The sequence below is a fragment of the Salmo salar genome, chromosome 20, assembly GCF_965601325.2.
Source record: "Salmo salar chromosome 20, fSalSal1, whole genome shotgun sequence".
NCBI lineage: Eukaryota > Metazoa > Chordata > Actinopteri > Salmoniformes > Salmonidae > Salmo > Salmo salar.
In genome coordinates, this window is record NC_138310.1 from 57,187,474 (window position 1) to 57,201,726 (window position 14,253).

The 14,253-nt window shown below is 42.4% G+C and overlaps 1 protein-coding gene across 1 annotated transcript in view; it reads left to right on the forward strand.

The window, feature by feature from the left end:
- The window catches only part of LOC106580923 (ubiquitin-associated and SH3 domain-containing protein B), a 43,933-nt gene that overhangs the window by 17,138 nt on the left and 12,542 nt on the right, over window positions 1-14,253 (forward strand). Inside the window, exons 2-4 of the mRNA XM_014162481.3 lie at window positions 12,603-12,656; window positions 13,329-13,515; window positions 14,049-14,247. Of these exons, the coding sequence (XP_014017956.1) occupies window positions 12,603-12,656; window positions 13,329-13,515; window positions 14,049-14,247 (440 nt within the window). The remainder of the gene's footprint in view (window positions 1-12,602; window positions 12,657-13,328; window positions 13,516-14,048; window positions 14,248-14,253) is intronic.

Here is a 14,253-nt window from a genome sequence, read left to right on the forward strand (position 1 = left end):
CTCAATCTCTGTCAGGTTGGATGGGGAGTGTCTCTGCACAGCTATTTTCAGGTCTCTCCAGAGATGTTCGATCTGTAGATAAGTAAAGACCTCCCTCACAAATAATTTGAGCATCATTTGCAGCGTGGAAGATAATTGCAGTCAGTGTGGTAGAGCACAGTGAGGGGAGTTTTGTCTGAACAGTAAGTCCTTCATTTACCCCTCAAGTCTTCCTCTAGACATCAATGAAATGCATAATGAGAGGAAAACACAGCAGAGAATTAGTCGTCAGTAAAAGCCTCAATGTTGTTGCTCATAGGGCTCTGAATCCAGCGAGAGTCTGCATGTGAGAGTGGGCATACAAATATTCTACATTGACACATGTTATCAATAAGAATATGTGTGTGCGTGCGTGCCTGCCTGCCTGCGTGTGTATGTCTGTAAGCCACAGTGCAGTAAGATGTGTTATTCCAATGTTCCAATGTCGTTCAAATTGTGCAGTTCAATATTTAGTTCAATTAAATATAAATCATTAAATTCACCACCCCCTAACTTTCAATTCAAAACACATCTTCACTGCTCCTGTGAGTAGATCAACAAATGCCTCTCAAGTTATTATACTACTTCCTCGTGTTTCTGTGTGACTGTCTGAGAGTAGAGGCAGGCAAACACATAGAGGCTGTAACAATGTACAGGAAAACAGGAAAAAGATGATCAGGTCTATTAACGTTAGGGGGACAGAATTCTCCCACCATCACAGCACAATGCAGGAGGAAACAAAGTCTCCCAGAAGAAATGTAACCTTCTGTGAATAGAACAAAGCAGTTACACCCCACATTGACCTGTCCCAGATAATCACAGGACCCAGATCATGAACAAGTTCACATATTGCCATTATCATTATCGATATTTCTATTTTCTTTATATTTTTATGGTGCTGTCAGTCATCTTTGCATGATTTACTATTTGAGATTTCGAAAGAGGAACATAATCAGAGCGAGAGAGGGGGTGCAGCCCATGGTGTTTCACTCTGGTCATGCTCTAGTGGTCAGTGGCTTAGCTTCAGTGTGACAGGGCCTCAAGGTCTCCGGCAGGTTTGTAATCAGGAACTGTCCGTATGCAGGGGCCAGAGCCATGAGATTTCCCCACAGAGCTGAGGTGGGAGGGGTGAGAGTGTGTCTGTCTGGGTGGAGGTCAGCTGGTGTTGAAATGGTATGGGACATTTCTTGTGAATGGGTGATGGGTGGTGTTTGTGTGTGACTGGCAGGGTGGGAGGTGATGGGGCACAACTGTTGTTAAACAATGAGGAGGGGCCATTGAATATACAAAATTAGTTACATTTTCTAGCACATAGACAACTTCCTTTTGAATGGGATGTCAGAGCTGAATTCGGGAGCCTTCTCATTGCTCCGATCAGCCCTCACAGAGATAGCCCAGTTATAAAGTAAAGCCCTATTTCACAAATTATGAGAGTTCCCTGTCTGTCTGATACTGACAGGCTATAATAAATACTAACTCAACCTCCATTCTCATTAGTTTACCATTTCCAGCAATGCAGTTTTCTATTTTACAGTGCAGTAATGATCAGCGTGTCATCCTTTTGAAAAGAGATAAGTGACAGAGAGAGAGAGAGAGAGAGAGAGAGAGAGAGAGAGAAATAAGCTTTTGAGACAGGGATGCAGCTTTGGCCCCACCCTCTTCAACATATACAGTACATTCGGAAAGTATTCAGACCCCATGACTTTTTCCTCATTTTGTTACGTTACAGCCTTATTCTAAAATAGATTTTTTTTTTTAATTCCTCATCAATCTACACACAATACCCCATAATGACAAAGCAAAAACTGGTTTTTAGAAATGTTTGCTAATTTATAAAAAATAAAAAAACGGAAATATCAAAAGTATTCAGACCCTTTAATCAGTACTTTGTTGAAGCACCTGTGGCAGCGATTACAGCCTCGAGTCTTCTTTTGTATGACTCTACAACAGTGGTTCTTAACCTTGTTGGAGGTACTGACCCCCACCAGTTTCATATGCGCATTCACCGAACCCTTCTTAATTGGAAAAATAAAATTCAAAACATAGGTATATATTTTACTGGTGCACAAAATGAACCGTGCATCAACATCAGTGTTCAAAGAACAAAACCATTAAAACATGATTTTCACACAAAAACAAAAACATAATAATGAATATTTACTGCAAATCAGTGTGACTTCTGCTGTTGCCTTTCAGAGACCAGTTCAGAAATGCGCGGCTTCACCTTGGCAAGTGCCACTCTCATGTCATTTTCGCAACAAATGGTGTGTGGTTTGCCCTGCTTTGCGATCAGGTAAGCAACTACGTACGATGCTGTGAGGATCGGTTTGTTGATGGGTACAAAGCCGAGAACAGGCAGAGTAGCCTTTTCATCGAATCTGGCTCTCTTCACCTTGAATTCAGCGAGCGTTGTGTTCTTGTATTGTCCATCTCCATGCAGCTTAAGGAAGTGTTCTCTTAGTTTTGCCGGTGCTAGACTAGAATTGCTCAACTTGGCATTGCAAATCATGCAGTTAGGACGCTGACTCTCATCACGTTCCGTTATACATGTGAATCCATATTGTACATATTCGTCCGACCACTTTCTTTTTTTGCTCGACATAGTTAGTATGAAGGGATTAAAATATTAAGAAAGAAATCACACGACGTACCATCACGACAGTCACAATTCGACTACTGAGCGCGCCAAATTCCCTGCAGCACAGATAGGCCAAGCGATGTTGCGTGATCACCTGCAGCCAATGATGGCCAAGCGGGGTGTGTCATCACGAATCATATGAGTCGGGTATGTGTCTTGACCTCCGCCGAACCCCTGAGACTGACTCACCGAACCCCTGGGGTTCGATCGAACCCAGGTTAAGAACCACTGCTCTACAAGCTTGGCAAACCTGTATTTGGGGAGCTTCTCCCATTCTTCTCTGCTGATCCTCTCAAGCTCTGTCAGGTTGGATGGGGAGTGTTGCTGCAAAGCTATTTTCAGGTCTCTCCAGAGATGTTCGATTGGGTTCAAGTCCGTGCTCTGGTTGTCTTGGTTTTGTGCTTAGGGTCATTGTCCTGTTGGAATGTGAACCTTCGCCCCAGTCTGAGGTCCTGAGTGCTCTGGAGCAGGTTTTTATCAGGTTATTCTGTCCCCAACCAAGCAGGGCCTACAGCAGCACCTAGATCGTCAGCACATATTGCCAGGACCACAAATATTAATTCTGTCTAGACACCATTGCCCTAGAGCACACAAAAAAGGATACTTACCTCGGCCTAAACATCAGCACCACGGGTAACTTCCACAAAGCTGTGAACGATCTGAGAGACAAGGCAAGAAGGGCCTACTACGCCATCAAAAGGAACAAAACATTTGACATCCTATTTAGGATCTGGCTAAAAATACTTGAATCAGTTATAGAACCCATTGCCCTTTATGGTTGTGAGGTCTGGGGTCTGCTCACCAACCAAAGATTCACATAATGGGACAAACACCTAATTAAGACTTGCATGCAGAATTCTGCAAAAACATCCTCAGTATACAATGTAACTCACCAATAATGCACGCAGAGCTGAATAATTAGCGCATACCCGCTAATTATCAAAATCCAGAAAAGAGCCGTTAAATTCTACAACCGCTTTCTTTCGCTTCCTTTCTACAAAAGGAAGTGATTCCCAAACCTTGCATAACAAAGCCATCACCTACAGAGAAATGAACCGGGAGAAGAACCCCCTAAGCAAGCTGGTCCTGCGGTTCTGTTCACAAACACAATCAAACCCCACAGAGCCCCAGGACAGCAACACAATTAGACCCAACCAAATCAACAAAAATGTAATTACTTAACAAATTGGAAAGAATTTACCAAAAAACTAACCAAACTGGAATGCTACTTGGCCCTAAACAGAGAGTACACAGTGGCAGAATACCTGACAACTGCGACTGACCCAAAAATAAGGAAAGCTTTGACTATGTACAGACTCAGAGAGCATGGCCTTGGTATTGAGAAAAGCTGATGTAGGCAGACATGGCTCTCAAGAGAAAACAGGCTACTCTATTTGCACACTGCCCACAAAATGAGGTGGAAACTGAGCTGCACTTCCTAACCTCCTGCCAAATGTATGACCATATTAGAGACACATATTTCCCTCAGATTACACAGACCCACAAAGAATTCCAAAACAAATAAAATTCTGATAAACTCCCATATCTGTTAGGTGAAATACCACAGTTTGCTGTCACAGCAGGAAGATTTGTGACTTGTTGCCAGAAAAGGGCAACTAGTGAAGAACAAACACCATTGTAAATACAATCCATATTTATGTTTATTTATTTTCCCTTTTGTACTTTAACTATTTGCACATCATTACAAGACTGTACATAGCCATAATATGACATTTGAAATGTGTCTATTCTTTTGAAACTTGTGAGTGTAATGTTTACTGTTCATTTTTGGTTGATTATTTCACTTTTGTTTATTATCTATTTAACTTACTTTGGCAATGTAAACACATGTTTCCCATGCCAATAATGCCATCTGAATTTAATTGACAGCTCAGAAATATCTCAGGGTCTTAAGACTTGGACATTCCATGTAGTGTCTGCATTTGTGTCTGCATTTGTGACTTCACACTGTCTGTCTGCTGCCCTGGTTGGCCAAGAGTAGACTGAGAGGAGAGGAAGCCAGGGATGATAATCATACACACAGTAGTGTTCTCAGCTGTAAATATCACATTGGAAGGCTTTAGTGCACATGGTAACTTTGGCATGAAACAAAGGCCCTGTTCCAATATTTAAGAATTGCATCCTTCCCCACCTCCTTTCGTTGACTTTGTCCATGATTCAATACAAGGCGCGTTATAGAGCAGCACACTAAACAGCTGACAATACACCTTTTTAAAGGTAATTTCCCCCGATGTTCGCACTGGAAACGTTGGCTCAAACATAAGTTGCCTTTAAAATGTGAATTGTCAGCTGTCTATTGTGCTGCCCTATGCCGTGCCTTGGGTTGAAACCCGGCCTTAATCACAGGTCTGGTTGGTGCCCTTTATTGCTATCTCAGCCTGTCCTGACCAACTTGACATTTGATTGTCTCCTTGTTCATCTCGGGGTCTTCACAACACCTTTTGGTTATCAAATATTCCTTATGATTCAGTCTTTCAACACGTGGAAATGAAGTGACTAAAGTTCAGCTTAAAGGTTGACTAACTAACCCCTGGTTTCCTCTGCTTCATAGTTAGTTCTTTTTCAGAACTTTTGGACAATATTAGTCATTGTCTCCATGTGTACTTATATCTCTGCCCAATTATGTGTGCAGTCCTACATTGTATTACTCAGAAGGAGGAACATAATGTTGTCTACAGTGCTACATAAGTACGTGTTAGTTTTTTTGTGCACCTCAAAAACGTGCACACAGACACACACATACACTCGGTGTACTATACATGAGTGTGCTGATTGTGGGGGTGTCCTGCTTAGAGGCTCATCTGTTCCTCTTCCTGTCTTGAGAAGCTCACAGAAACTTTCTGGTTGGAAAATCTCACTTACATAGCGTAGTGGGCGTTAGAAAAATCAAGTGGTTTTCTAACCTTCAAGAATGTATAGTTTGTGTGATAAAGTCTTTTACAACCACTGAATGTGATCTGAATAACAAGCAATCCACGTAACACAAGGTTAAATGATCAATGGGTATAGAAATACACTAGAATAGATCATGAACCATGGACTGAGACAAGCTGACTTCCCATGTCGCTCCATACACTGTAGTAGAGGAAGTATTTCAGCACTATATGAACAGTTATTATTGCACTAGTCTCGGCACCCACAACCAAATTACACAAATTAAAGTTGGTATATGATCTGTAGACTCCTAGGGAGTGGTAACTTGGGGATTGGTGAGAAGGCTCTCAAGGACGGTCTTCTACGTTGATTTCCCCCATACCTTGATCAGTTGCAGACAACATTGTGTGTTTTGAAATGTTCATATTTATTTAATTTTTCCCAGAGAGATTGGACTAAAGTTAGATTAGCTCACAAAACAGAATGTTGTACAGAATCTGTACTTCATCAGCTCTGGAGGAAAGTGGATCCAACTGGGTCCAAGCCTCTCGGTTCCCTTGCACACAAACTCACAGATCAAAATGTAGTCAATTACAAGTGCATATGGACTTGTGTGATGGTTGATGTCATGTTATTGCTGGACAGATGTGATAGGTTGAGAAACTGAGCGGAAGACATGGGTGTGTGTAAATACATACCTCAGGATGAAGCTGAGCTCTTCCATGCTACAGACACACAACACTATTACAGTAGCTCAGTCATATTGAAATTCATTTGAATTCCATTTCTAAATTGACCCCAGCTCTGGTAAAACTACTTTACTCCTCAATCAAAGGTCTATTTTGGGAACATCATTAATTGCAATAGCCGTAGGGACAAATAAAGTTGAATTGAATTTAAATTAATTCAGGGACCAGAAAAAACAGCAGTTATGCTCAATTAAGAGTCTGTTCATGTTCATACTTGATGTAGTTCTCATCCTGCTGTTGCTGGCTCTGTGTCTCTGTCAACTTAGGCTATGACAGGCATCATCAACTAGATTCAGCCACGGGCCAATTTGTTCTTGAGCGGACGGTCGGGGGTCCGGAACATAATAATAAAAAAAATCATTTAGACTGCAAACTGACCACAAGAAGCCTAAAAGGATATAATATTTGACAAAAATTGAATAATTTCAAACCTTAATTACATTTGGGAACATTGTCGTGCGTAGGGTGCCGTCTTTCAGATAGGACGTTAAAACGGGTGTCCTGACTCTCTGTGGTCACTCAAAATCCCATGGCGCTTATTGTAAGAGTAGGAGTGTTCACCTCGGTGTCATGGCTAAATTCCCAACCTGGCCACATTCCATCATGGCCACCTAATCATCCCCTTCATTCCTAATTGGCATATATCACTCCTCAGCTCTCCATCTGAAAGCTGATGTGTGGTTCTGTCACAAAAATAGTCCCTGTGCATCACTGAGGTGGGTGCTACACATTGATGGTGGATGAGGTGAGTTTCCCCCTACTATGTAAAGCGCTTTGAATACCTCAGTTAGTAGAAAAGGGATATATAAATCCAATCAATTATTATTAATTATTATTTGTGTACGATCACGTCTCTCTATTATGTGTGGGAATACTTGGGAACAGATTTCTAAAATTAAAATCGCAGGGCTTCCTGAGTGGTGAGGCGGTCTAAGGCACTGCAGTGCTTGAGGCGTCACTACAGATCCGGGTTCGATCCTGGGCTGTGTCGAAGCCGGCCGCGATCGGGATACATGAGGCGACACACAATTGTCCCAGTGTTGTCTGGGTTAGGGGAGGGTTTGGCCGGCTGGGATATCCTTGTCCCATTGCGCTCTAGCGACTCCTGTGGCGGGCCGGGTGCATGCACGCTGACTACAGTCGCCAGTTGTACAGTGTTTTCTCCAACACATTGGTGCGGCTGGCTTCCTGGTTAAGCCAGCAGTATGTCAAGAAGCAGTGCGGCTTGGCAGGGTTGTGTTTCGGAGGACGCATGGCTCTCGACTTTCGCCTCTCCCGAGATTGTACGGGAGTTGCAGCGATGGGACAAGACTCTAGCTACCAATTGGATACCACGAAATTGGGGAGAAAAATTTCCTGATGTTTTTACAGTCTTTTATGTCAAACAAAGAAAACAACCCACCAAGCCCCCAAAATAATATATACTCTTTTTTTTTTCATAAAAAAAAACAAAAAAAACTTGGAGGGACAAATAAAACCAATTTGTTGGGGAACCCTGGGCTATGATGTGTTCACATGTGGGAGTGATCTAACTGTCACACTGGTTCTCTCTTCATTCACACCATTTCAGTTGATTGCAAACCTTTAAATACCAGTGACCACAGCTTATTTTATGCCTGGTTCAGATCTGAGAAAGACAGACCACAGTCCCCTCAGCTGATTTACTTCTGAAGCGTTTCCTGTCAGAAGCATCTGAAGTGTAGATGGGGAAGCACTGCGATACTCTTAAGGGTTTCACTTCAGCGCAGCCCATAGACAGCCTGACAGGGAGAATGCTTTCGCTACCTGTTTCAGGATGTTTGGCTGAGGCCTGTGCGGTTCACAGAGGATCTCTAGAACAGAGAGCAGGCCACAAGTCAAAAGCAGCTGCCTGTTTTTTCCATTGAGGTTGGAACAATACTGAGCTGAATGTAGCTGAACTAACACAACTGTGGCTTTTGTATGTATGATTGTGTTATGCACATACCATATTCAGTTACAGAGACCTGATCGCTGCACCTCCTCTGATTCAGAGTTTGATACACACTTGGTACATAGGCCACATTTAGCTTCCACTCTGGAACAGGGCTTGTCATATACAGTTGAAGTTGGAAGTTTACATACACTTAGGTTGGAGTCATTAAAACTAGTTTTTCAACCACTCCACAAATTTCTTGTTAACAAACTATAGTTTTGGCAAGTTGGTTAGGATATCTACTTTGTGCATGACACAGGTCATTTTTCCAACAATTGTTTGCAGACAGATTATTTCACTTATTATTCACTGTATCACAATTCCAGTGGGTCAGATTTTTACATACACTAAGTTGACTGTGCCTTTAAACAGCTTGGAAAATTGCAGAAAATTATGTCATGGCTTTAGAAGCTTCTGATAGGCTAATTGACATCATTTGAGTCAATTGGAGGTGTACCTGTGGATGTATTTCAAGGCCTACCTTCAAACTCAGTGCCTCTTTGCTTGACATCATGGGAAAATCAAAATAAATCAGCCAAGACCCCAGAATAAAAATTGTAGACTTCCACAAGTCTGGTTCATCCTTGGGAGCAATTTCCAAACACCTGAAAGGTACCACGTTCATCTGTACAAACAATAGTATGCAAGTATAAACACCATGGTACCACACAGCCGTCATACCGCTCAGGAAGGAGACGCGTTCTGTCTCCTAGAAATGAACGTACTTTGGTGCGAAAAGTGCAAATAAATCCCAGAACAACAGCAAAGGACCTTGTGAAGATGCTGGAGGAAATGGGTACAAAAGTATCTATATTCACAGTAAAACGAGTCCTATATCGACATAACCTGAAAGGCCGCTCAGCAAGGAAGAAGCCACTGCTCCAAAACCGCCATAAAAAAGCCAGACAACAGTTTGCAACTGCTCATGGGGACAAAGATTATACTTTTTGGAGAAATGTCCTCTGGCCAAAATAGATCTGTTTGGCCATATTGACCATCATTATGTTTGGAGGAAAAGGGGGAGGCTTGCAAGCCGAAGAACACCATCCCAACCGTAAAGAACGGGGATGGCAGCATCATGTTCCGGGGGTGCTTTGCTGCAGGAGGGACTGGTGCACTTCATAAAATAGATGGCATCACGAGGAAGGAAAATTATGTGCATATATTGAAGCAATATCTCAAGACGTCAGTCAGGAAGTTAAAGCTTGGTCGCATATGGGACTTCGAAATGGACAATGACCCCATGCATACTTCCAAAGTTGTGGTAAAATGGCTTAAGGACAACAAAGTCAAGGTATTGGAGTGGCCATCACAAAGCCCTGACCTCAATCCTATAGAAAATTTGTGGGCAGAACTGAAAATGTGTGTGCGAGCAAGGAGGCCTACAAACCTGAAACAGTTACACCAGCTCTGTCAGGAGGAATGGGCCAAAATTCACCCCTTATTGTGGGAAGTTTGTGGAAGGCTACCCGAAACGTTTGACCCAAGTTAAACAATTGAAAGACAATGCTACCAAATACTAATTGAGTGTATGTAAACTTCTGACCCACTGGGAATGTGATGAAAGAAATAAAAGCTGAAATAAATCATTCGCTCTACTATTCTGACATTTCACATTCTTAAAATAAAGTGGGGTTCCTAACAGACCTAAGACAGGGACATTTTTACGAGGATTACATGTCAGGTATTGTGAAAAACTGAGTTTAAATGTATTTGGCTAAGGTGTATGTAAACTTCTGACTATACAACTGTATACACACTCACTTTAGGTCTAAGGAGTAACCGCGCCTTAGACCTGAAGACTAGCATTAGCTACCTAAACTAATGCCCAGGTTTTAGCTCAGTCGTATTCAGTTTTAGCTCGGGCTAAAGCCAGTCTTGTGGCAGGACACCCAGTTGATCTGACAATTGTAGCCTCCTTTAAAGTAACTGTCCAATGTTTCCAGATTTTTATGAAATATGATCATTAATATATAATAAAAAAATATAATTCATTACAATATGAGTGAAATAGTTTTCCTTCCAAAAATGTTTAAGTATGTTAAAAAGCAGCTTTTCTGTGTTGGAATCATGTGGGTATACCCCAACAATAGAATGATGTGGGTGTATATGGTCCTTAAAGATATTCATGTGAGTAGACCGCTGATTGGATGACATTTGAAACGGTCTGTTTGAGGTGTTGTTTTTCTTTCTTTTTTCTCCAATTTATGCTTTGGCCACAAATATGAGTATAGGATGAGTCAACAACGTTATTTGGGTATGAGTTAACAGAATATTAACTTTTAAAAGTGAGATTTTCACTGAACAGTTACTTTAAAGAAGTACAAGTAACAAGTAGTAAACTATCCCACTTGAGTGGGGATTCTGTTGATAGACAAGATGAATAAAACAATGGCAGATATTCAGGTTGAAGAGAAGGAGGAACGAGCGATCAGGGACTGTGTGGGATCCTCAGCGGAGAGGTAGTTATTGACTCAAGTTGCTGTTTGCAGAGTACATCTGAACAATCTCCCTTTTCAGCTGTGATATCGTTCTTCCAGAGGACTTGGCCCTTGAGGGTTCCCCAGGGGCTTCTGATGGGGAAAGGGATGCAGGGGAAGAATTCCAGGCAACACATCTCTGGGACACTCTACCTCTGTTGCATGGAGTATGAAGAAATATTGAAATATAAGAGACACATGCACACATTGAGCCTTTACTGTGTGATGGTAGAGTGTTTGTGGTTCCTATGTAGTTGCTCTCCCATGTCTTCATATCTGTGACTGGTGTAATGACGAACTTCAGGCCTTGTAACCTGTGACACTGCCTCTGATGTAGGGAGACATTTGAATGAACTCAATATGGGAGCCCTATGTTGAGTTGGAGCGAATGATCAAAGATTAAAGAGATACATGCACACGTATTGAGCATTTCCTGTGTGAGGGTAGAGTGTTTGTTGTTCCTATGTAGCTGCTCCCCTGTGGCCTCATATGTTTGGCTGTTGTAATGCATGAAATTAATCCTCTGTGGACACTCCCTCTCCGCAACATTACACCTTCACACTATCCTAGTATTGTCAACTTTAAACTAATACTGTTGAAGGGCCTGGGTGAAAGGTGAAATATGTCTTACATACTTAAGGTAGGTATACCATTAAGCATCTGTACTACCCTTTTCCACAGATTGACTTGGGTGTCTGGCAGAGCTCAAACGTTAAACTGGTTGGTTAATATCTTTTGACTCTATTGCGTCAACCTGTGTTTGCAGATACAGAAGTAAGTTAAACTGGATCAACATTGTATTTGCACTTTTAAGTGAGCCAAAAGGTATGGCCAAGAGGCCCTGTCCAAACCAACCAAACACAGATCAGTAGCCCTGAGATGCTCTGCATAATTCCAGTTAGTCAGCAATGTACATCTACATTTACATTGGAGAGGGTCTGTCTCTACACTACTGGTGTCCCCCAGGTCTCAGTACTAGGTGCTCTCTTGGTTTCCACCGCTGCGGATGCCATGGAGACTATAGTCCCCAGAGAGGCGAATCGCATTAACAGTTTCCATTTTTTTTTTCTTCCCTTAAGTATTTTGTAATTAGGTTCTGATGGCCTAATAAGAATCAGCATGCTCCCTCCGCTGCTTGTTAACCAGGCCTCCAGGTGCTGCTGGATTTAGGAAGCTGTCTCACGATGCGGTTGTCTGCTATTTTGGAGAGTGACTGAGCATGTGTGTCTATTTTCATGGATTGAATTGGTTTTGACATTTGAAATGGCTTGGTGGAAAGGATGTGTGGTGAGTTGTTCACTTCACACCTTTATGTTTTATTCATATTCATACTGTATCAAGGAATCTCCTCCACACTTTCCTATGGAGTGTCTTATTGAAAAGATATGATTAACTTAGCATAACTGTCCATTGTATCAAGACCCCACTGTTTATTATAATAAAGGCTGTGTTACTCCTGCTGAACCATGCTCCACATGACTAAAGATACAGTGTATGAACTCTACCTCAGTAGTGCTTATTACAACTGTGTGAATCTGTGCCTCCCAAATGGGAGCCTTTTCCATATATTGTGTACTACTTTTGACGTAGCCTGGGACGTAGCCTGGGTCACTTATCTCAGACAAATAGGGAACAGAGATGGTGAACTCTGATTTTGTGCCGCTCAGTTTGGCTATAAAGAAGTGAGATTCAATCCACTATAAGTAGGCTATATACACCTTTACCATAAAACATTTCTTAAATAGTATTTTAGTAACAATGTCACAATATACCATAAGGGGATGCAAATAAGGAAACTGCATACATGCATTGGAAATAAAACCTTCAAAAGGAAGCATTGTAGCCATCACTGTTTTCTGTATTTGCAGATTGAAGGCACTAGTATCAACAGGAGGCAAGAGTGTACAGGCAGCATGTGACTGGTGAGTTCTAACACACACGCACAGGTATACAAACACACTCCCAGAGATAAACCATGTGTGTTATGCTGCCCTCTGCTGTACTGCATATGTGTGTGCTCTTACTATATAGCCATGTGTGAATGACTACAATTCTTTAAAGGCCCAGTGCAGTCAACATTTCCTGGGTTTTATATATATTTCCACACTATGAGGTTGGAATAATACTGTGAAATTGTGAAAAGTATGATAATGCCCTTTTAGTGTAAGAGCTGTTTGAAAAGACCGTCTGAAGTTTCAGCCTGTTTGGGATGGAGTTTTGGCCTGCCTGGTGACATCACCAAATGGTAAATGAGTTAATAGACCAATAAGAAAGAGAGTTCCAAACCTCTCTGCTAATAACAGCTAGTTTTTCCATTTTCCCCTCCCTACTCAGACCACGCCCAGACAGTCCTAGCTAAGTTCTTGCTTGAGAAATGGCTATATTCTAAGAAGCAATTTTTTGTTTATTTTTGACCATTTTAATTGAAAACAATCACAGTAAGGTACTTAATTGTTACCCAGAAAGGATTTCATATTGAGATTAAAACAGCTGCATTGGAGCCCCCCCCGGCCCCCCACCCACACACACATATCTTCTTCCTCAATCATTGATAAGCCTCCTCCTCCTCTTCTTCTTCTCCTGCTCTTCCTCAGGCTGTTCTCCCATGTGGATGACCCCTTCCTGGATGACCCGTTGCCCAGAGAGTACGTCCTGTACCTGCGCCCCAGCGGACCTCTGCAGAATCAGCTCCATCACTTCTGGCAGCAGTCCCGCGTCTCCTGCGGCAAGAACAAGGCCCACAACATCTTCCCCCACATCACGCTCTGCCAGTTCTTCATGGTGAGCCCAGGGGGAAATGACATGCCTCACGTCATACATCAACACATGGATGCTTCTCCCTTCGAATTCAGCTCGCCATGATGTATTGTAATTATATTACTTAAGACTTATGGAAAAAAAGATGCTGAAGGTGTTCTTTGACTGTCCCAATAGGTGAAGCCTTTGAAAAACACTTTTTGGTTCCATGTAGAACCCTTTACACAGAGTATTCTACATGGTACCTAAAAAAGTTCCACCTGTAACCAAAAATAGTTCTTCTATGGGGACAGCCGAAGAACCCTTTTGGAACCCTTTTTTCTAAGTGTGTATTTATCCAGGAAGTCCCGTTGAGGTCAAGAGACTGTAACATCTGTCTAGTAAGGGCCAGTTTCCAGACATTAAGCCTAGTCCTGGACTAAAACGTGCTTTTAATGGCGATTCTCTATTGAGCAGAAGTCCAGGACTAGGACTAATCTGTGTCTGGAAAACTGGCCCTAAATGTTGATGTAAGACTCAGTGTTTGTGTGGTACTCAGACTCAACCCTGTCCCGCAGTGTGCAGACAAGAAGGTGGATGCCCTGTTGGAGGCCCTGCAGGCCACGGTGGGCCAATGGAGGGGTCGTTTCCCTAGCCCCCTGCCCCTGGAGCTCTACACCTCCTTCAACTTCATAGGCCTCTTCGTTGAGGAGCAGATCGCAGAGGTCCTCAAGCAGTTTGCTGCTGACTTTGCTTCCGAGGCTGCCAGAAAAGCAGGTAGGG